This window comes from Cryptotermes secundus, unplaced genomic scaffold, assembly GCF_002891405.2.
Source record: "Cryptotermes secundus unplaced genomic scaffold, Csec_1.0 scaffold367, whole genome shotgun sequence".
In the NCBI taxonomy this organism is placed as follows: domain Eukaryota; kingdom Metazoa; phylum Arthropoda; class Insecta; order Blattodea; family Kalotermitidae; genus Cryptotermes; species Cryptotermes secundus.
In genome coordinates, this window is record NW_019731266.1 from 163,676 (window position 1) to 186,870 (window position 23,195).

General features: G+C 43.6%; 1 protein-coding gene across 3 annotated transcripts in view; it reads right to left on the reverse strand.

The window, feature by feature from the left end:
- LOC111866765 (membralin) overlaps positions 1–23,195 on the reverse strand; it is a 150,666-nt gene that overhangs the window by 81,897 nt on the left and 45,574 nt on the right. For all 3 annotated transcript variants that reach the window (XM_023856010.2, XM_023856008.2, XM_023856009.2), the window contains one exon: positions 22,301–22,384. In XM_023856010.2, coding sequence (XP_023711778.1) covers positions 22,301–22,384 — 84 coding nt within the window. The remainder of the gene's footprint in view (positions 1–22,300; positions 22,385–23,195) is intronic.

Consider the following 23,195-nt stretch of genomic DNA (forward strand, 5'->3'; position numbering starts at 1 on the left):
TTCACATCAATGGATTCCCAATCATCTCTTATACGTTAAAGCAAGACTTCTTTCTGAGACTTTTTCTCGTTTTGAAAGCATTATTAATATCCACTGTCAGATTCCTGGCCTGTCACAGCTTCATATGAGCCCCATTAGCCATCGTCGAAGACATCAAGACAAGAGAAAAGAGATGACAAGAAATCGAAAAGGAAATATTGTGTGGAGAAAACACTGGAGACGTTTCGACCATCGACCCGTATGAAATAGTAACGACACCAGCAGAAGAGGAAACCCTTTTAGGCCCGAAATACATTTTAATATTCCGAAATTCAGTTCCTTCTTCACAGAAAACACATTACCTCTCCATTACAGTCGATTTATACTGTTTAGGGAAATAAATGCTGTTTGTTCTGAGAATCATAATAAATGTATAAATAAGCCCTTTTGTATAAAACGAGAATTTTGAATATCGAAGCATTCAGTACACACAGTTACCTTGAGCTTTAAGTGGTTAAAATTTCAACACAATCCTTTACGTATTCTCTTTCCCTGCGAACATCGTGAAACATCTCTCGTGCTGGCAAGGGGTTTGCGAACCATAGCTTGGCCATCATTTATATTAATTCACTGGTGTTACTACTGTTTTGTGGCCTGTTTGCTTGTGTCTCTTCAAAAGCGTGTTTGGTGGCAACGCAGCTGAGAATATGATATAAAACACACAGTAACTATCCCAGTACCTTGTAGGGGCGCCAAACCCTCTCCCATGCGCGATATGAATGTAGTCTGAACACACGAAATCGTAAGGCCAAATTTTACATACACACTACTTGACTGGCCCGCAAGAACGTTTATAAAGAGAGATTTCAACCGAATTATATTCAGAAGAGGGACGGACGCAGCCTTAGGGTGTGCCATTTGCGCATGTCTGCATATTTCGACATGAAACAACTTTTGAATGAATGGGTGATATTCATAAAACCCCGCATGAAGGTCATGCTGCTAGGGGTCTATTCCACACTTTATGTTTTAAGTTCCCACAATATGGAGACGAACCAGGATTGTGTAGTCGGTATAGAGACGGACTACGGGCTGACGACCAAGGGGTCTGTCTCATCTCCACGTTGTCCAGACTTGCTCTCGAGTCCACCCCAACCTGCTATCCAATGAGTATCCAGGCCTCTTTCTCCTGGGGTAAAACGACCGGGGCGTGAAGCTGAGCACTCGCCTCCAAATAGTGCCGTGGTCAATAAAACGTGGAACTATACATCCACTCCCCCATACGCCTTCATGACGTATTGCTTAATCAGTTAAGCACAGGGACACCTTTACCTTTCACGCTCCACAATATGGAGACAAGAAGAAACATGTATATCTCCATTTCGATTTTAGAACTGATAAACTAGAGTATATCTGTTGGATTTATGGTTCTCACGGCGGTGGCTGTGAGGCGCACTACCTTCTGGAACGTGGAAAAGTTCACAGACATTTCGGAGGAGCAGAAGATCAAGCAGGGCTTCTACAGGACTATATGGCTCACAGCAGAGTGCGTTCAGTTAAGGAGGAAAAATCACAACACCGCTGACCAGGCCCAACATTCCTCACAGATTGCTAATGTAACTGCTGATAGCAGAATGAGTCATTAGCGCTGATAAACGCGCGCCGTTTCAGTTAGTTACAGTAGCAATCTGTGAGGAATGTTGGGCCTGGTCAGCGGTGTTGCAAAGTTTCCTCCTTGATTGAACGCCCTATACGTTTATCTGTCTGCCGATTATTTCACGACATGGCCAGTAATTCGGGCTACACAGCGTAGAAATTATTGTGAGTCAATAACGAGCTGGACGGGATGTGGAAGGAACGGGTCGTGGCCTGATGTGCGTTACTATCCCAGCATATTCCTGCGGTGACTAAAGAAAACTATGACACACCCCTATCAGTGTAATCAAGTGTCCCGGCAGAGATTTTACCCAAGCACTTCGAGATACAAGCCAGAAGCATTACTGCTTGAGCCAAAATGCTCCGTAAATCAGCATCCAGCGTCATGAACTTAGTACAGAGAGGGACAGTCACATATCTTCATGTTCATGCCTGATAAACCTCTCAACTGGCAAATTACACTTGCGGACAAGTGTTCTCAAGTTGGGTCTCGCTGAACCTGCTAACATTTTGCCAGTATCCAATGAAGCAGAACTCAGTAAACTTAAATATCCTCTCCCCCATCCAACGAACTAAGGGTCATATCAAGGATGCAGTGAAACAAGAAGTCCTTCTGAAAAATAATCGTCTACTTTACTTTGATACGACACAGAACAGTAAAACAGAAAATTAGGGGCGATACAAACACAACAAGGTGATCTTATAAGCCACTTAACAAAAATTAATACGGAATATACAGACGGAGAGACAGAATGACAGAGGGGGCAGACAGACAGCAAGGTGACCTCAGAAGCATTTCATTTATGAGATCACATTGCTGTCTGTCTCTCCGTTTGTCTGTTTATCCCCTGATTTTTTTATCGCTAGCGGGGTGGGACTAAGTCCCTTGTACTGCGGCCACTTCTGGCCTATTGTATCAGCCCCAGATGATAGGTGAGGGTGATTGTGGAGCAATTGGTAGAATGAAGATTGGCAGGTGAAACAGAAGTACTCGAAGAAAACCTGCCCCAGCGCCACTTTGTCCACCACAAATTCCACTTGACCAGAACCGGGATCGAACCCGGGCCGCCGAAGTGGGAAGCCAACGACTAACCGCTTGAGCTATAGCGGGGGTTCATCCCCTAACTTCTGTTAGAAAATTAATGGGTTCACTTTGCCGTCTGTGTGCCTGTTCGCCCCCTCCAAATTCCTTTGTTTTCTGTATGGTCCGTGCCATATCAAAGGAAAGTAAGCGATTAGTTCATCCTACAACTTTCTGTTTCAAAATAAGGAAAGCAAGCTAACAAACAATGGGAGAAGAAATGGTGAAAGAAACAAAAAGAGAAGGACAAACGGGAGAGTGAGAGAAAGAATGATAGGGGTGGCGCCATGAGGGTCTCTGCAGTGTGTAAAACAATGTGTTTGATGCCTCAAATCCGCAGAGCCTCTCGCACTGTGCTGACAAGTGGCGTGTACCTCCCACTCGATGGACCATCACGTCGGAGAATTAAGCGAAGGAGACTGTTGTGGCATGAAGACGATGATGATCCAGCCCCGGGAATAACTTCATCAGCCGGACGGCAAATGGAGCGGGCAGAACTCTAACGACACATTACTCTGTCTCTGTTTCCCTTTCTAATGACACAAACTTGCAAATGTAAGCGGGAAACTGCCATTAAGCCGCGTTCGCTCGCAAACTGTGGGCCGTATTCAGGAGCTTCGAGTCACGAATTACATATCCTACTAGAAATAAAATCCTGAAGCCTACAGCGTAACGTTATATCATTATACACAATAAATTAAGACGAACATCCAGTTTCATCCCGGTCTCTTTCAGCAGGACAGCAGACCAGAAGGTCGGCCTGCAAGGCTACGAGTTTCCAGCGCTACTGATACAACACTTAACATTCTTTTTTTTTTATTGCTAGCGGGGTGGGATTATGACCCTTGTACTGCGGCCACTTCTGGCCTATTGTACCAGCCCCAGATGATAGGTGAGGGTGATTGTGGAACTGGTGGAATGAAGATTGGCAGGGGAAACCGAAGAACTCGGAGAAAACCTGCTCCAGTGCCACTTCGTCCACCAAAAATCCCACTTGACCAGACCCGGGATCGAACCCGGGCCGCCGCGGTGGCAAGCCAGCGACTAACCGCTTCAGCTATGGAGCGGCCTCAATACTTAATATACTAACCTGTGAATTTAAGGCGTTTTGTTTACTCGCGTTTATCTATTCAACGACGCATTTTCAACTACATATATTATACAGCACCGAATTAGGTTAACATAAATGATAAACAAGGAAGGATACAAAGGGATCGGACAGGCCGGTCTAGACGAAACGCCTAAGATTTGTACGGGTGTTTTAGAGGTCGTGGGTTCCAATCTCGACCGGAACACGAGCTACTGACGTTTTTATGGTCCCCCTTAGTCCCTCCCGGCACAGAACATCGATTACGCCACGACCCCGTAATTCAAAATCCTTCCAAATTCATGCCATTCATGTACGAGGGAGAGTCAGTATATAGGTCAAATGCACATAAAACGTAAAACATATGATATTCGAACCTGGACAAAAACATTTATTTCTCGACATATCCTCCAACTATACTGATACACCTGTCCCACCCCTCTACCGGTGCACCGAAACCCGCAGCCCGAAGTCTTTTGACTTGTGTCAGCCACTTCTGCACCCGGTCGGGCATCGTCTGAGACTTTCGAATGTCCTTGAGAGAATTTCTCGATCCAGTTGTGGAACCCTTTACGTAACAAAAACTCCCCACCGTAAACAGGAAAATTTTCTTTACGAATTTCATTTGCATTGAGTCGTTTTTCCAAAAAAAAAAAAAAACGCGCAAGAGAACGCTACTCCTCAGGAGCACACTCAAGCACAGTCGCCATTTTGACTACTAAAACCATCCTCTGAACATGAGAATGTGTGTCTGCTACATATATTGTTATGAAGCTGGACTGTGCTGCTACCTGGTGATACATATAGAAAACCTATTACGTCCACTACAGCCGTTATACTGCCATCTGTGACCTATTTAATGACTTCCCCCTTGTGCCACCATGCAATCTACAACGTACTATAAAGTCACGATATGAAAAACGTATTTAACCTACGAAGAAAGCTATGATATAGAGGGAAATGGCCGTGATCGGTTTTAAGATAGCTTTCCAACATCCGCATAGAGAGTCTGAGTTAACGAAATCACTGGACGAAAAGCCAGTTTCCGAGTCGAGACTCGAACCTAGTATCTCTGGAATGTGAAGCATGAGCGGTAACTACTGAACCACGAAGTTTGGTATTAGGAAGCCAAAGTCTCTTTACGCATTCTCATGCCTCCACGCGCGCTGCACACCCCACTCATCTGATCTCCCTTGATTTAATCTTCGCATCAACATTAGGCGAACTACAATTTATAAAACTCCTACACATTTTGCAGATTTATATGTTCGCCAAGCAGGGTGGTTCAAACGGTAACGCTTTTGACTAGTATTCGGGAGCTTATTTGAGGTTTCCCGTGGTTTTCTCAGTTTCTCCATGCAAATTGTGGGGCATTACATCACATTAGGCCACGAACAACTCCTTACACACTTTAAAAACCATTATTCATTCAATCAGTCTATCATTATATTATGGTGTATGGTCTGAGTTATTGGTAAAGGAAAGATAAAGCTATCCATGTAACAGGCCGTGGAGGCCAATAGGGTTGTGAGAGGTCGGGGCTCCCACATTTTCTACACAATCGGCTCACAGACGGCGGTAAGGCCATCAGCCTTACGCACCGGTCACCTTTTACACCCCAGAGAGATTCCTGGTACTCACTTCTGTTAGAGGCTGAGTCGACACCAGGACCATAGTGAGGCTGGAAGGATTAGGTAAATTGACAAAAAAAAAGTCCACCTCCTCGGGACTCGAACCCGCGATCTTCCAGCTTGTAGCATAGTGCCTCAACCAACTATGCTACCACGTACCTCGAGTTATTGGTAAAACTAAACCTAAACATTCTTCTGAGCATTGTTCTCAACTACCTCTATAGCAGAGTAAGAGACCAAGTTTCACATCTATATAAAACAACGGGTAAAGAACTGATTTCTAATAGACTAATTTTATTACACTGCTGAAGACGAAACGTATTTGAAATGCTTCTTCTACTGTTGATCTGTTTGCTTGCGTAATAACAAACGACACCGAGTTCTTGATTTGCTGTAATAATAATAATAATAATAATAATGATGTTCACTTCACCGCTGGAGTTGAAACACTTTCAAATTAATTGAAATGCGCTAATAAGAAGTGAAGATTACGAGTAGATGTTGGTCAGTGTCACGGCTGATATGAAAGTGTTAGGGAGAGGAGAAAATGTCCAGTGAAAAGGGTTGTTAATATTTGCGGGTAAAATAAATCGGCTTATGTTTCACCGAGCACCAAAGGATTATGCAATTAATTAAATCGGCGGATTTCCCTTCATCGCCTACAAATGAAACGCGGTGCCTTGTTCATCAACTTAGAACTAATCGACTGGGAGTTTCTAGCAAGCAGCTTATAAGATCCCCGGGACATATCGCCTGCGAGTTTATTATGTCTCGTTCGTGAAGATCACCGAACTCCATTCTGGGCCAGTTCAATCCAATCGCTTAACGAACTGAATAAGAAACAAATGTATTATTTCCTGAAGCGTCTTTTTCGTTATCTGATAATCCAAGAATTTTCCGTCGTTATGGAACCCAAAGCCTGACTTTGGACTTTATCCTGAGCCAGTTCAATCCAAAGTCAAAAGCCATAACAAAATAACCAATACCTCAAGAAATTCTCCGTTGTAATGGAACCTGAAGATACATTATCATCATTAAAAATACTTTTTCATACTACGAGTACATAACAAGCCAGTTCAATCCAACATCAAAAGGCATAGATTATCTGTCGCAAATACAAGCCAAGTGCTGCAAAACCAGTCGCACAAAGAAACCTCACTGAACAGGGTTAAGCTATAAAGTATTTAACCTTGTATTTCGTTAACACTCACCCCGCAGACAAATGTTTCATACGGAAATTACAAATATTAATAAAGCCGGTCTGGGATGTAAACCATTACATATAAAAGAATAACGCTTGAAAATCTGTCAGCATGTATATTAGTAAGTAGTTACAAATAGGGTCAGAAGATGGGAGCAATAAGCGCCAGTGGAAGGTATGCCTGAGTCGACAATGCAGTGACCATCTTGGCCAGAAAAATTCTAGTTCGTGTCTGAACAGCAACACGGCTTACTGCAAATTGCTATTCCATAAAGGTGAATATAAACAGGTGTTTCTTCCCTAATTGTTCACGTTCACAGGGTGGATCACAGTGAGGCTAAGTAGGATACCGACAACTACATAACATTCCCGTTCAGAATTAAATGTTTTATGCTAGTAACAAAGTAACTTCACGGTACGGTGTCGTCGTCCATCAACTGACAGACATTCGTCTCTACAGGCTCTCAGTTACACAACACGAAAGTTTCAACACATGCCAACATCATGGGTCAACTTATCAACCTGAGAGACAAAGTCAAGGTATTATCCTCCCTAAGCCAGTCCCTCTATCGAGCTGAAAATAGACACAAAACAGTAACGTTCTTTCTATAGGAATGATGAGGCATTTAACCTGTTGTAAACCTCACAATGGAAATGGGCACAATTTCTTAACGTGTTAGCTTACTGACCACGAACACGACGCATCGCCTTTTGTAGCAACGTTTATTTCGCATGCCACGCCCTTCAGTTTATGTCGTGGCCACCACGATCACCCGACCCCACCTGATTACAATCTGCGACTGTGTGAGATGCGTCCGTAGTTTTACATCTGGTGAGCTTCGTTTTGTTCCTACGAAACCCACTATTGTCAAAAGTCCATTTGCTGAGGGGCAATATGGAACTTATCATACAACGAGTGGAAAAGTATGAGATACTTTTGGAACCGAGATAACTCAGTTGATGCAGTGACTAGGATACGGACTGAACGACAACGATATCAGGATTCGACTCCGTTCTCTATTAACAGAGAAATTTCGGTTCGACTCCCAGCAAGGGTGCAGACTACTCTCGTCTCCACAAAGTCTAGAATTGTTCTGGGCTGCATCCAGCCCCTTGCCCAATGGATTCTGCAGGGTTTTTTTTTTCAGGAAGCGAAGCGATTGGGGCGTTACTACTCACATCCGCATGTCATTGAGGATAACAATGCGTAGAATTATATCACAATTTTCTCTTAAATCTTCAAGGTTTGTGCTTAATTAAATGTCTTATTTCCATGCCTATTTTATTGGCCACGAAGACCACCTGTCGCAAATACAAGCCAAATTCCGCAAAGCAAGTCACACTAAGAGGCCTCACTGAATAGGGTTAACCTATAAAGTATTTAAATTTGTATTTCGTTAACCCACACCCAATAGACAAACGTTTCATGCTGAAGCTAGACTATAATGAAGCCTGTCCCTCTGAGATGTAAACCATTCGTACACGATTCGTTATTGAACAAAAAAACCCATATGAGTGCAATCTATCCAATGGATACCTATGGTTTTTTCCAAGGGGGTAAAGAGGGAGTGCCGTGAAACTGACCACTCATCTCCATCTAGCGGGAGAGTTCAAGAATACTGGAGCTACACCTCCACTCCTCCATATTTATTCATGGATTATTGCTTAATTACTTAAGCACAGGAACAACTTTACCTTTATTGGCCTGCAATTCGATTTGATCCTCGGCTGAGATAAATAATTAAATACGCCCAACAAATTTTACTGTACAGACCCCGAAATATCAAAGTTAATCGAAATTCGTCATGTAGTCATGGAGATGAAACATGTAAACAGGAAACCCCGTGAAGGCAGAGGCAGCAGATCAATCCCAAACGTTGATAAACACCTACCAGATTACACTTCGTTGTACCCCGGAAGATGGCGCTCTTCACAGGCACCGCCCCAAATCTCATAAATGGACAGTGATTCCACAAATCTTCCCTCACTTACGAAGGTGGGCTAAAAACTGCGTAATTTCAAATATTTAACGGATCACTGTAAACAAACGTAGCCATCAGAATTTTTTCACGTCCTTTTTTTTCAAATTGGTTCCACAAACAAGAACCCAAAACCAATAAAATTTCAACATGTTTGCTGTGTTAATGGACACCACAGCGAGCAGGTATCTTCTCTGGCGTGGCTCTTTTATTGGGGAGGTTTAGAGTACCTATACATTAGCAGTGTTCCAGTAGTGGTCATTAATCAGAATCAAACGTCAATGCAGTGTGTAATCTGTAAAATGAAAAATTGCCGTGCCGACAGCAAGCAACGTCTCCTTTTTCATTGATATGCTTTTAGTACATTCTCTCAAATGATGACGCAATCAACGGTGATTAGATCTGTGAACGAGTAATTTGGAAATCGTTTTGAAGTCGTGGGAATCGTTTAATAACGCTCACCAAGTATGTAACACACTCGGGTTTCAGTTCCGTTTGGTCGAATAAATCCCTTTATAGCATCATGAGGTTTAAACCCTGGCTTCGGTTTAGTTTAAACCTGGCTTGTGAGCATCTGAGCCTCATAAATCGTCAACATAAAAGTTCAGTTTACTGAAACAGAACTAATTAAATCGCTTCACACAAAAAGGACTGATTGACTAATAAATCCTCTAGGTCTTATTTGCGACAAATAAACGGGGAAAACAAAAACGTAATATGTATGAAATTTGAGGTTTTCATGACGGTGAAGATTCATATTTTGGTCTCCTAAGTCATGACACCGTATACTCTGGTTAAAGAGCATGCTCTACAACATTTTGGAGGAACATATGCCTACAGCAACGCGTTTCCCATTTACGCGCCTTTCAAGCGGTCACTTCTCTTCAGTTTTCACAACGAAATTTTGTACGAGTTTATTCCCCATACGTGCTACGTATCCAACCCACTCATTCTACTAGATTTGGCAAAAAAAATATGAACTTTTGTTACATCTCGTCTCTTAGGTAGACATATTCTCCCCGGTGCCTTGTTCTCAGACACCCTGAATCCAAACACGCTCCTTACTTACAGTGAGTGATCAAGTTACAATTCAATATAAAACAAAACGTGAAATCCAAGACTTTCACACTTCAATCTTCAAGCTTTTGGATAGAAGGCTGGAAGCCAAAAGTATTCTGAGTTGGAACGGCCCATGTGTGCTACATCTCCCGCCAAAATCATCATCCTTGGTTTCATCACCATGATAACATTCGCAAAGTGTATAAATTACAAAGCCGCTCGTCTGAAACGTACTTTGGCAAACCGAAACTGATGATCCCACAGACTATTAATACCAGCAACACACACAATACAAAGTGGCGATGCTAAGATTAAGCATGGTATCGCTAGTTAGCTCCCTGTTCATGGAATCCCTTTCTCACGAGGGGTTACAATAGAGACCTGCACGGTTCGCATGTTTACGAAAGTTACATCCTTGAGTATACGATTCTATTCGGCACGCGCATAATCACTTCAATTAGTGATTTAGGCTCAATTCTAATTACAACCGATTACGTGAAAACGGTATCGTATAACAGTCTAGCTTCCAGTTCTAACCGTAATTCCTCTTGTCTGTGGAATTTGTTTCCCAAGCGTCTTTCTAATGACGAGCGAGTATAATAATGGAAATAAACTAGCGCATGCAAAAGGGAACTACAGTTCCTGCCAATGAACTATCACGAGCAGCTGCTGAAAGGCGTGGGATTGCCAGAACAGTTCCAAGTTTCATCTTCGTCTTTAGTACATAACCAAGAGAAGAAATATTGCAAATTGGGTTACCACCACTTATGGCAGAAGCTATTGCAGAAGTCTCTACGCGGAAACAACGCTTTAGCATTAGTACTAGCTACAATTAGTACCTATGAATAATATAACCTTCGGAAGGAACAATACAAATGGCATTTTCCAAGTTTATGCTTCAAGCACAATTTTACGTTGTCTTAAAAAAGAGAAAACCTCCTTTGCTATTTTAACCCATCTTAAATTTAATGTTAATCTTCAACTTAACGCACGGAAGTAACACTCTGATATTCCCTACGTCGGATTTCAGTTCTCACAACGTTCACTATGAAGAGTATTGCCGATTCGAATGCAACGCCGCGTACCCTATTAAGTTTGCAGACGTTTCGGAAGAATTTACTGCTTCCATCATCACGGTATAAGAGTAAGCCAAGCAGCGAAAACCAATTACCAAGTAGAACCCTGTTTATTGCTAGATTCTTCCTTGCTCTTTCCTTGGCTCACTCTCTGATTTTCCTCCTAAACTTCGGTAAAATTTCTACTAAACTAAACGGCGTCACATCCCAGGAGATAATATCAGAGTTGAATGTTGGTAGTATTGAATCGTTATACGTTTAGGCTGGTTACCGAATTCAATCTGTAACACATATAATCGGAAGGACTAACACAAATTATACAGAGTGTCCCACGAGGAAAGGTCAGTACTCTGGGAGTTCATGGCATTGATCATTCTACGCAAAAAAAAAAGGCGCATATATACGTGTGTCCTATTACGAACGGTTTCCGAGATAGAGCTACTTCACTGTACAGTTTCAAAATTGTTGATAAGAAAGAGATATTACGTACTGTTTCTAATACCGGCATTTATTGTTCAAGTGACCAAGTTGGTACAGTTTACCCAGTACAATACAGTTTCGAAAATTGCACCGTCAACATCAACGCACTTTGCAACTTGAGTGAGGACGTGGCGTGTTGCTCGTCTGTATAGTGTACAGTGTACTGTACAGTGGAATAGCTGTATCTCGGTGCAACTCGTGTGAGGCCATGGCATGTTGCTCGTCTGTACAGTGTACAGCGTACTGTACAGTGAAATAGCTCTATCTCGGTGTAACTCGTGTGAGGACATGGCGTGCTGCTTGTCCGTACAGTGTACAGTGTACTGTACGGTGAAATAGCTCTATCTCGGTGTAACTCGTGTGAGGACATGGCGTGCTGCTTGTCCGTACAGTGTACAGTGTACTGTACGGTGAAATAGCTCTATCTCGGTGTAACTCGTGTGAGGACATGGCGTGCTGCTTGTCCGTACAGTGTACAGTGTACTGCACAGTGAAACAGCTGTATCTCGGAAACCGTTCGGAATAGGACACATGTACATATACACTTTATTGCTTAGAACGACAAATAATATGACCTCCCAAAATATTTATTTTTACTCCTAGGTCACCCTGTACACGCTAAACGTGCTGACTAGAAGGACTTACTTCCGAAACGAATACAGAACTTTATATGGCAATGCACCTTGTCTGCATGGATATATTTTCAAAACAGAATTCCAGATTGCAGCGAAGCTCTGCAGAAAATCGTAACATCAGAGATCACAGGGTTATAATACTTCAACGTCTCCAGCGATTACAAAATACTGCAATAAAAAAGTCGCGTTTCTGACGACCACATAATCCAAAGACTAATTATATGGAGGTGTGGAGTTCGCCTTTTAGACACACTACGCTTATGACGAACGTTCCAACAGACAACATAACTAATCATCCGACTGATTAGCAGAGTGTAACGATGGTGTACACTCTGCTTCTATTAAATGAACTTAGCAATGTCACATCAGCTTCTCTCTCCTCGATTTCTTTCCCTTCGTCCGGTCTGCCTGCTAATTTGTAGGAGACCATATAATTCCTTCGGATTTTCACTGTGGCGAGTGTTCTCAAGTCGACAAAACACAGGGCGCCCACAGTTAAGACGGAGGACCAAACAAGAGGCCGCAACAAACCAAGCATGATGACGATGATGATCATGATTACGACAATGAAGATGATGATTGCTGATGATATGCGTGTCCTCACTGTGGTCTTCTGGGTTGTGACATGCAATCTTAGAGATGGACGTCAACGGTTGGGAGAAAAGTCGCTTTCATTTCCAGAATATAAATGATACAGTTCAGGAGAGGGAGAGGTTATACACGATAAGGTGAGCGGGAAGGAATGCGGTAACTCTCAACCGACAGAGGGAGGAAGCAGGATGGGCACTGTGAGTCCGATGCATCGTCCCTATTGGCCCGGACAGGGGGCCTGCTTCCACACACCCTCCCACCTTCCGGTTCTGAGTAACCACACTCCTTCTCACCCTACTTTACATAACCCGGTTGCTTCCTCACCCTCATCTACACTCTGAAGACGGAGGCAGTATACGCCTTGGAAACAGTACCAAAACCGAGATCACAATTTATACATAACTCTCTACGCAATGAAATAGTAATGGAGCTGGGTGCGCTTGTGAGGATATGCTGACTGCGCCGATCACGGTGGCCGCTCATACACTGGGATCGTGGGTTCGAATCCCACTCAAGGCATAGAAGTCTGTCTGCGTTTATTCTGTTTCTGCTGTCCTGTGTGTAGGTAGCGGCGTAGCGACGGGCTGATCCCCCGTCCAAGGAGTTATACCGACTGTGTAAAAGCTCAAGAAACTGAAAAAGCGTCCAAGGTCCAACAAAGGGTTGTAGAGCCAGAGATACATTGACTATAGATAGTAATAATTCTGCGGGTAGGTGGATCCACCAACAATGGCCTCTCGGTCGTCTTTTTGGTGGAAAATGCTTATTTAGAAAAGCTTCTTGAAACCTGTATTTCGCATTTATTCAGTATTGGATGTTATGATTGGATTGTGACAGAACGGAGCGAAGCCCTTAGTAATGCATAAAGAGATCTACTCCCACAGTTGGTTCGTCACTAGGCAAGCATATTAGGTTCAATACACAAAGCGAAGTACGCGGTATTTAAAAGACTTATCACAGCTCACGCCACGGTGGTAGATAAAACAAAAATCATGCGTGACGTAACACTTTTTCGCTTTCAGAACTTGCTTTTTAATAAAAGAAGAAAAATTCAGCCTTGTTCCTCGCAGTGCACTAACTTTCATATTGGATAAAGAGGATGGTGTGCCCCATAACTGACCACAATTTTTATTAGTTTATTGGACGTGCATAAAGATGATTATTCTGATATACACATAGTTACAGCACTAAGAGAGCATTATTTGAGTACACATTATTTCAAGAATGGACAGTACTCTGGTCTGTAATAGTTAAAGAACTGAGAAACTGGAATTGTTCCCCCGAATTAAGAATCGAATCTTAGGTGATTTCAAGATGCGTTTTCTAGCGCAGGGATCACGTACATACGGCAACAAATCAGATGAGAAGGATATAGGATGATAACAAAATTAATGGCGAGCAGATACTGATTGTTATGTATGTGGTAGTTGCCTTTCTTAATGTACTAAACTCCGTAGCTTTAGTTCGCAAGCGAACTATACCGACCGAGCGACCGCCGCCTGTCGGCAAAGTTAGTACCAACTTTAACGGATAGAGAGTGTCGCATGGTCAGCGCAACGGATCCCCACGGCCGTTAATTTCGGTTTTCTAGACCGTCTTTCAATGCACTGCATGTTTAAAACTTCTCTGAGGGTACGTCATAGCTTTTATAGGTAACCTTACGGAAGGAAATTCCTCTGTATGTCTGAACTCTCCACCGGCTCATCAACACCGAAGTACACGTATATTTAAAAATCTGACATTCTAATGATGATGTGAAGATAGCCCTCAATGACGTTTCAGACACAACAAACTGTAGTTACGTCACATTGGGCGGCCTCCGTAGTCTAGGGGTAACGTTCCCACCTCATGACTCAGGTACGCGGGTTCAAACCCGGGGGAGGTCGTGGAATTTTTAAGGGCAGAAAAATTCAGGGAACAAGTCCTCCGGGAGGGACTTTAAGCCGTGGGTCCCGTGTCGTAGCTTTACGGCACGTAAAAGAACTTCATGTCCCAAGGGGACCACTGAGCGAAATTCAGGACATTTCCCGCCCAACAGTAGGCTCTAACGCCTCTGGTAGAGGGGGGAAGCATCAAGAGATACCGCTGAGCCAGTAGAGGCCGAACTCGCCGGCTGAGTCGGGACTGATGGCACGCACCAGTATCGGTAGGGTATAGAGACTGGTAGAATATCACAGGGGGACGTACAATAGACCGCTGGTCGCGGTGCATGGGAAAACCCACCCCCTCCAATAATAATAATAATACGTCACACTGGACAGACGGTGGAAACCCACAACAAAACTCAAGAGTCTGTAACTCCACCAAGATTCGAACCAGATACCTCAACGAATATATACAGCTTTATCGCTACACCAACCTGCTTATAAACTTGAGTGAGGAACATCAAAACTCTACAGAGATCCCCTTGCCTCAGACTCGAATACAGGTTGGCTTGACGGCGGGTGAATGAAACTAGGAAACATAAACAATTTGGGTGATACATCACTATTGTTCTTAAGCCCTCCAAAGCATTAGGTTGGGGAGATATTTCTCTTTACAGCCTGTTTTTAAGTGTCGAAACCAATTTCTATGAGTGTGGGTGGCTCAGCAAAATGCAACAAACGGTGAACGTAAGGGTTCTTAACCGAAACAAGAGGTAATGATCCTCAGCAATGGGTTGTGACTTCGGATATGCCTCACAATACCTTCAGTGAATAGAAAACAAATCCACTCTGCGAGGTTAGCAAACTGCAGCGAAAGTGAGTGGAAAAGCGTAAAAATTGAGCTCTCGCGTCGAGAAACTCCGAATGGTATGAATTTGAGTGAGCTGTAATTATCTGGCTGGAGCAAGAGATAAAGGCTTCACACTATCCATACTGCTTTTTGTTCCAAAAGACTTCCACCTGGCAGTGTGTGCACATAGGGGTACGGCATAATTTCTGCTGCTGAACCACTCCAACGCCTTTAACTGTTGGAAGATAAAACGTGACATTTCTTTCACTGGCCGTTTCAAACATCAAGCGAAAGTTAAAACAAGACTTCAAAAGCATACAGCGCACACTTAACAGTCTCGTTCGGTAGAAGTAATTACAAATGCCATCCCAACGTCCAAGATCATGTATTTATTGTAATAAGCTGAAATATTCGTACTTTGCGTCTCTTTCACGATAAGTTCATAAAAGCGTTTATCTTTTTACTTAAACTACAGTTAAATTAAATATGTTTCCACACATGCATGTTATAAATTCAAATGGGGGAACGTTTCATTTACTCATCATTCAGAATAAAATAGTGAGTTCCCTTTTCGTCGCCTCCTACGGCTCGCAGGGCTACGGTGGAAGTGCCTGAGATCCCGATATATACCCTCAGGGCGGATCCACAGAAAACACCGTTTCCATTGTTACTCCAACAATTTCTCTGTTGTTATACAGGCGTGCTTACCACGCCGTTCCATAGAAACGGCAGTTCTGTTGTTGCCTGCGTATTCGTTGCCGCGGAAATGTGTTTACCGAGCCGTTGCCTAGCAATGGAAGTCTGCTCTAGCTCCACTATTCCGGCTTTCAGGCGTCACGTCACAATATTAAACTTCACTTAATCATACCTTCCGATAATATTTAACGATACCATCTTATGTTCCTATTCCTACTTCTACCAAATGTCATCTGCTACCAGCTCATGGCCAACATACGTACGTGTATATACGACGACAAAATAGCATACGTTTACTGCAATTTTCTGGTCCTATTCGTAACTGCCTGCTAAGATACATACTGACAGAATGACGAGATACTAAGCCGTACAGGTTTAACTCGTGGAAGGCCCTGAGATACCAATTATAAATTATGCAATGATTTACTGATGGAAACGGAATTTTGGAACACTGTGTACTTTGCAACACTGACCCGCTGACTGTCTGCCCTTTCGGGCCCTGTGCTTCAGCTCGTGGTTTCAGGTTCTGTGTGGTAGAATGACGCACACGAACATGGCGAGCTATGTCGGCCTATGTCTCCAGGCGGAGGGAAACCAATTTCAACATCTTCTGTAACCCAATTATCCCCACATCTGCCGAGGTATGTACTCACCAAGTTTCCGTTTTCATCGGTAAATTACTGGGTGATTTATAATTATTAGAACCGGAATAACTCAGTCGGTACGACGGGCTACGGGCTGGTCGGCCGAGGTTCGATTCCTGGTAGGGTCAAGAGATATTTCTCTTCTCCGTCACGTCCAGACTGGCTCTCATGCTCACCCACCCTCCTAACCAAAGGGCACTGGGGGTACCTTACACAGGGGTAAAGCGACAGGAGCGTGAAGTGACCACTCACCACTAGTGTCGAGGTCAAGAATGGTGGAGCTATACTCGTACCTCCAACCCCCACACGTCTCCATGGCGTGGTGCTTAACTAATTAGCCTTTTTCACAATTATTATTTCGGTGCGTCCTCAGATTGAATAATTATGTACAAATGTAATTAATCATTCGTATTGTGTGCAAAGGATAAGCTACGATGTAAGTAACAAAAAACAAATATTCGATATTATAATCTAGTGTAAATCTACTCCACCCGTACGCTGAAGCTAGCCCGACGAGTTCCTCCAAATCCACTGTAATCCTCTCATCCAGACCACAGTCTCAGCAGGCGCCTATTTCCGCTGATAAAATGTGGGTAATAACAGAATTTTGCTGAACGAATATTTATTCAGCGCTAAGCGTAGCCTTGGTGAGAACTCTGGGGTCAAGTGTAAGCCTCGGAAATTCTATCTTCGAGAAGCGTCAACATCTACCCTCATTTCTCTCATTATAACCGTACAACAGCAAACACAAAGGCATAAAAACGCACTCATCTTCGGCGCAGAGCGTTCTACGGTTCAATCGTGTTCACTTCCTCACAGACTCCCTCCAGTATTACCCTCCTATCTTGCTCTCGGTCTTCCAGCCGACTGTCCACAGCCTACGTCATGCAATCCTCAGTTGCTTGTCTGTACAGTGAAGGAGCTCGATCTCGGAAACCGTTCGGAATAGGACACATGCACAATAACTGATACTGTGACCTCCCAGGATACTGTCCTTTCCTCCTGGGACACCCTCCATATATATACGAGTATATATATAATACATATACGTATATATATTTGCCTGTTGTCTTACTGTAGTACCACTGGCACCGGGTGAAAACCCATTTGCAGTTAAGTAATAATGTCACATGTTTGGAATCCAGAAAGGTTACTTCCATGGAAACGCTAGAACAGACCGTTGCATAGGAAGTAACAATAGCGGTATTGTAATCCCAACAGTGAGCCGTTGCGTAGAGAACGCCGAATTTCCCCGGAGATGAGTCTCCACGGTTATAACGAGGGTTCATTGCATAGCAGCGGCCGAGGTTACAAAAAGGGCTGAAGGCATTTGCCAAGTCAGTCGGAACCTAGACGCCATACGATATAGAAGAAAGACAGCAAGAAGTCAGTATTGGGACAGCCGTCGACGAAGCCAGTTGAGATCCAGCCACGGCCAAGGACAGTGTAAGCAGCGAAGTAGAGACAGAAGTCAGGCGATACTGCGAGTAATAAAAACTGTAAGGTGTGTAAGTGTGAGTGTCCAATAAAGATTCGCTAAATCCGAGACCCACGTGAAGTTGTTTGTCGCGTGACATACCCAACACGTGACAATATTATAAATAATAATATATAAGTCTGAGTTACTGAAAGCGTCGTTAAATAAACAACAAATAAATAAAATAATAAAAATGAAGGAAGGCAGGCGGCATCCTCACCGAAACATTACTGCCAGCAAGTCAGGGCCTACCTGGGCCTGAGTGCTGGCCCTAGTGAGTTCCCGAAGAGGCCCATGATCCCAACCGCTGATCGAGAAATGAACAACTTGCCTATATTGTCTCCCCGCAATCAATACCGAAACCAGGATCAGGGACGGAGGGGGCGGGTTTGCAGCTGCGAGGTGAGCGATATGATTGGAAATGTTTCCCAAAAAAAATCCAATCGGAAACCACTGCCCTACTGGACCCCAGAAGTAACGCCGCAACAGCAGAGACCAATGAATATAAGAGAGTAAGTAAACTTTATCAGAGTCATAGTGCAGAAATAAATCTAATTTCACCGTGGCTTATTGAGGATTCTACGCTCCGTTGTATACAGAGGGATCCTAGAAAAATTCTCCACAGCGCTCTGCAGTCTATCAGGTTTTCGGAACTATTGTAAGCTGCTATGATCTTACAGAGACAAGCAGGTTTCGAAAAATACTGACCAGTGAAATACAATGCTATTTAACATAATTAAGACTCTGTGGTTTTGTAGTAGACAGAATAAGATCTCATCTACCGCGTTAACATTTGAGCTTAATTCCAAAGGAAAGAGAAGGTCATGAAGATATTTTTATACATCATAAGATTTTCAGAAATTTGGGTAAGCCTAAAGAAAAATTAACTAACAAACTACATCGTACAAGAATTTTCCTTGAAAAGTTTACGCTCACTAAGCCGACACAAAATCCCTTGCTTTTATGGAACGAGCAGGTTCATTACTGCGTTAAAAAAAACTTCAGGCTCTAATCCTGAGTCAGTTTAATCCACACTCCCTTTTTTATAAGAATCATTTTTTTAACGTTTTCCTGCTATCTAAGTGTATGCTTACGTATCCCTAGCATTCTCGTCCCTTGTGGTTTTCGGACTACAATTTCGTAAGAATTTCTCGTTTCACCCATCTTTCAGGGCTTAGATCGTGCTAAAGAATCACATCTACGTTTAGGATGATGTGTTATTAGACCCACGCTCAACCTCCATACTGGAATATACAGGATGAGCTTGTAGATCTGCTGTTGATACTTCAGTGACTACTCATACATAAAAGACCCCAGATCCGATTGGCCCAGTCAATATTTTGATTAGGCTAGGGGCCGGGAAAACGTGAGTTCCATTCCTTGCAACGGCTGAGACAATTCCGCTCCACAGCGTCCAAACAGGCTGACACCCGCCCTTCCATCCAATGGGCATACGGAGTCAGTTCCAGTGGATAAAGCGGCTGGGGAGGAAAGATGGCCGTTCACCTCCATCCAGAGCCGAGGTTAAGAATGCGTGGAGTTATACCTCCACTTTACCATTACTCTTATGGCAAGATGCTTAATTACGCATGGAAAAACTTTACACTTACTCTTTAAACTCGAACTCTTGTTACATCAAAGGGTCATTCCACCTGCTACAATGACGAACATATTTTTCTGTAAAATTTTAATAACAAATTATCAAAACTAATAATCTGATCCTGCAAGTGTATTGGGAATGATAGTGGAACGGGGGCTGTGAACCCAGATATGCGCCCTGACAAGGGACACTAATTCAGTGTTCCCAGAGGAGGAGGGACAGTAACAACTGTTCCTGTCCTACAGTACTCCTACACCTAGTCCCAAAAATCAATGGTAATATCGACGAACAAATAACAAAATATGGTACCGTGTGTTGACATACTTTGTTACTGCTATATCTGTTATACACAAAGATAGACAGACAGATACACGTGGATGGAAACCAGTTCCTAAGAGCCTACACCAATATAAATATACAGGACAGAGTGCACTGTTATTTTCTTCCCAAAGACGAGCAATAAGGACCGCCTCTGTGGTCTGGTGGTCAGAGTTCCTGGCTACAGATCCAGAGGTCCTGTGTTCGATTCCCGGCGCTACAATATTTTCTGAGAAGTAGTGGGTCCGCTCAGCTTCGTGAGGATAATCGTGGAGCTACTTGAATGGAAAAGTAACCGAAATTAACGGTCGTGGGAATTCGTTGCGCTGACCGCACGACACCCTCTATCCGCTAAAGTTGGTACTAACTTTCCCGACAAGCGGCGGTCGCTCGATCAGTATAGTTCACTTGCGGACTAAAGCCATGGAGTTCTTTTTGACGTGCAACAAAATTGATCTTAGGCAGGATGGGGTGGTATGGATTGGACTGATCTGGCTCAGGATATGGACCAGTGGAGAACTCTTGTGAACATGGCAATGAACCTTCGGGTTTCATAAAATGCTGGGATGTTCTTGAGTAGCTGCACAAGTGTGCGGCTTCTCAAGAAGGGCTCAGCTAACTATTCATATTCACCGTCCATCTGTTACTTCATCGCTGTTAGGTCCACATATTCTCCTCAGAACTCTACTTCTATTCTTAAAGATAAAGTTGTCCCTGTGCTTAATTAAGCACTACACCGTGAAGACGTGTGGGGCAGTGGATATATAGATCCAAGTTTTCTTGACCTCGGCACTTGTTCGAGGTAAGTGGTCAGCTTCGGCCCCGGCCGCTTTATCCCGGGGAAAAAGCCCTCGGTACCCACTCGAAAAGAGGCTTATCAGGTCCCAGAACAGGTCTGTACGACGGAGAAGAGACAACTCTTGGCCCTACCATGTAGTCTCTGATAGCCACCCCGCCTCACGCCAAACGGTCACCGGGCGCTCTTTTCGCAGGGGTGAAGATGCCAGAGCGTAAAGCAGACCGCTTACCTCCGTCTAACAGAGAGGTCCAGAAAGTGTGCAGTTTTATTATGATCCCGCTACGTCCAAATGAGTGGTGTTCAAAATGATTCCGAGGGGCAGATACAAAGCAAGATACATAAATTAATATTAGTAAATATGAAAGTCTTTCGGCTAGTACGGGTTATTTTTCTATGCCTACTTTACATGCACTGCACGAACTGAACTGAAGATATACATTCCGTATCAACGAACCTTGCAGCTAAGGCACGGCCGAGTCACCTAGCGGGGAGTATCGGAACTAGTACAAGATACGATGAAGGATCGGCGGATAATTTAAGTACGTTGATTAAACAGCTTCCTACACGACACCTCTGCGAGTCTTGCAAATCCAGAGGCAAGTTATTCATTAGTATAAAGGATTTTTTCCGTTAGTATTACTACCTAAAGAAAAAGCATACAGTCTGTGACACTAACGACAGTAGAAAGGTGATACTTCTAGCGGCATTACATGCATTCTTTACTACACTAAAATGGTAACAAGCGGCCTCCGTAGTCTAGGGGTAACGTTCGCACCTCATGACTCAAGGTACGCGGGTTCAAACCCGGCGGAGGTCGTGGAATTTTTAAGGGCGAAAAAATTCAGGGAACAAGTCCTCCGGGAGGGACTTTAAGCCGTGGGTTCCGTGTCGTAGCTTTACGGCACGTAAAAGAACCTCATGTCTCAAGGAGACCTCTGAGCCAAATTGAAGGACATTTCCCGCCAACAGTAGTTTCTAACGCCTCTGTAGATGGGGGAAGCATCATAGGTACCGCTGAGCCAGTAGAGGCCGAACTCGCTGGCTGAGTCGGGGCTGATGGCACGCACCAGTACCGGTAGGGTATAGAGACTGGTATAATATTCAAAGGGGGACGTATAATAGATCAAACTGGTCGCGGTGCATGGGGAAACCCACCCCCTCCAATAATAATAATAATAATAAAATGGTAACAAGTACTCAAAACTTGTGACCCTAGAATGAAGGTGGATACTTTACTAAATACTGTCTTACTATTCCCGGAGTAATATTTAATCACATAAGGTAGAGACAGTGAAAGTTACCCTATGTCTCGGCATCGCGCCATGAGGGCGTGAATGAGTGGGAGTTAAGCTCCATATACTCTACAACTATCGACACATGATGGAAGCGAATAACCAGCTTCGCGCTCCGGCTGCTATGCTGCAGGGTGAATTCCTGGTGCCCATTAGCTGAGACGATGTATATGCTTCATTGGGTCGGGATATGGTGGTATTGTGTGGTATCACATCCCGGTCCTACAGCCAATAGCCAGTCACATTAGTGAATGGGCTTCAAACAATATAAATAGTTACAGAGAGCGAGATGTGCCTGACTTACCAACAAGAGCAAGAATGACAGTCAGAAGCTGAGCTGCGGGAAACGTAATGCTTACGTTAAACTCGAGCATCTGAAGCAAGTCAACTGGAACAAAAAGAGCATTACATTAGAGCATTTACATGCAGCCATCATAAGCCACTTCAATCCAATTCGCATCACAACTCAGACATTTCAATTAGCATCAACTATAAACAACAAGTAACAGATAGAAGTCGAAAGTAATATTAATAAGTACCATTTTCACGCTGCAGATACACACAAAATATAGGAAGAACGACTCTCATATTGGAAGAATGATGTAGTACGCGAGTGAGTTAAGACGTGCAAGATGATGGATCTTAACAAATTTTGATATATATAAATTTTATTACAGTTAATGAAGGGTGTGCATTTTAGATAATTTTATAAACGACACATGATGGCGAGCAGTGCAATAGTTTAACGTAAATAACACACCTGAGGATGGCACAGTGATGCCGAAACATGTAGTGAAGTGACATGTGAGATTGAGTGCACTAGAAGACGGTCAATACATACATATCATGGACTAGCATCAACTCGATAAAACACGCCTAGTCTGGGCGGTAAAAAAAAAAGTTGCCGCTGTGCTTAATTAAGCATCACGGCATGAAGATGTGTGGGGGAGTAGAGGTATAGCTCCAACATTCTTGACCTCGGCACTGGATGGACGTGAATGGCCAGCTTCACGCCACATCCGCTTTACACCCTGGTATCCATTGAATATGAGGCTGGGTGGGTCCCCGAGACGGTCTGAACGCTGTCGAGAAAAGAAAATATCTTTCCCCTACCAGGAATTGAACTCCGGACGTTGAGCGCGTCACCATACCAAAAAGCTATCCCGGCCTAGTCTGTGTGCAGAATCTGGTCTTTACGG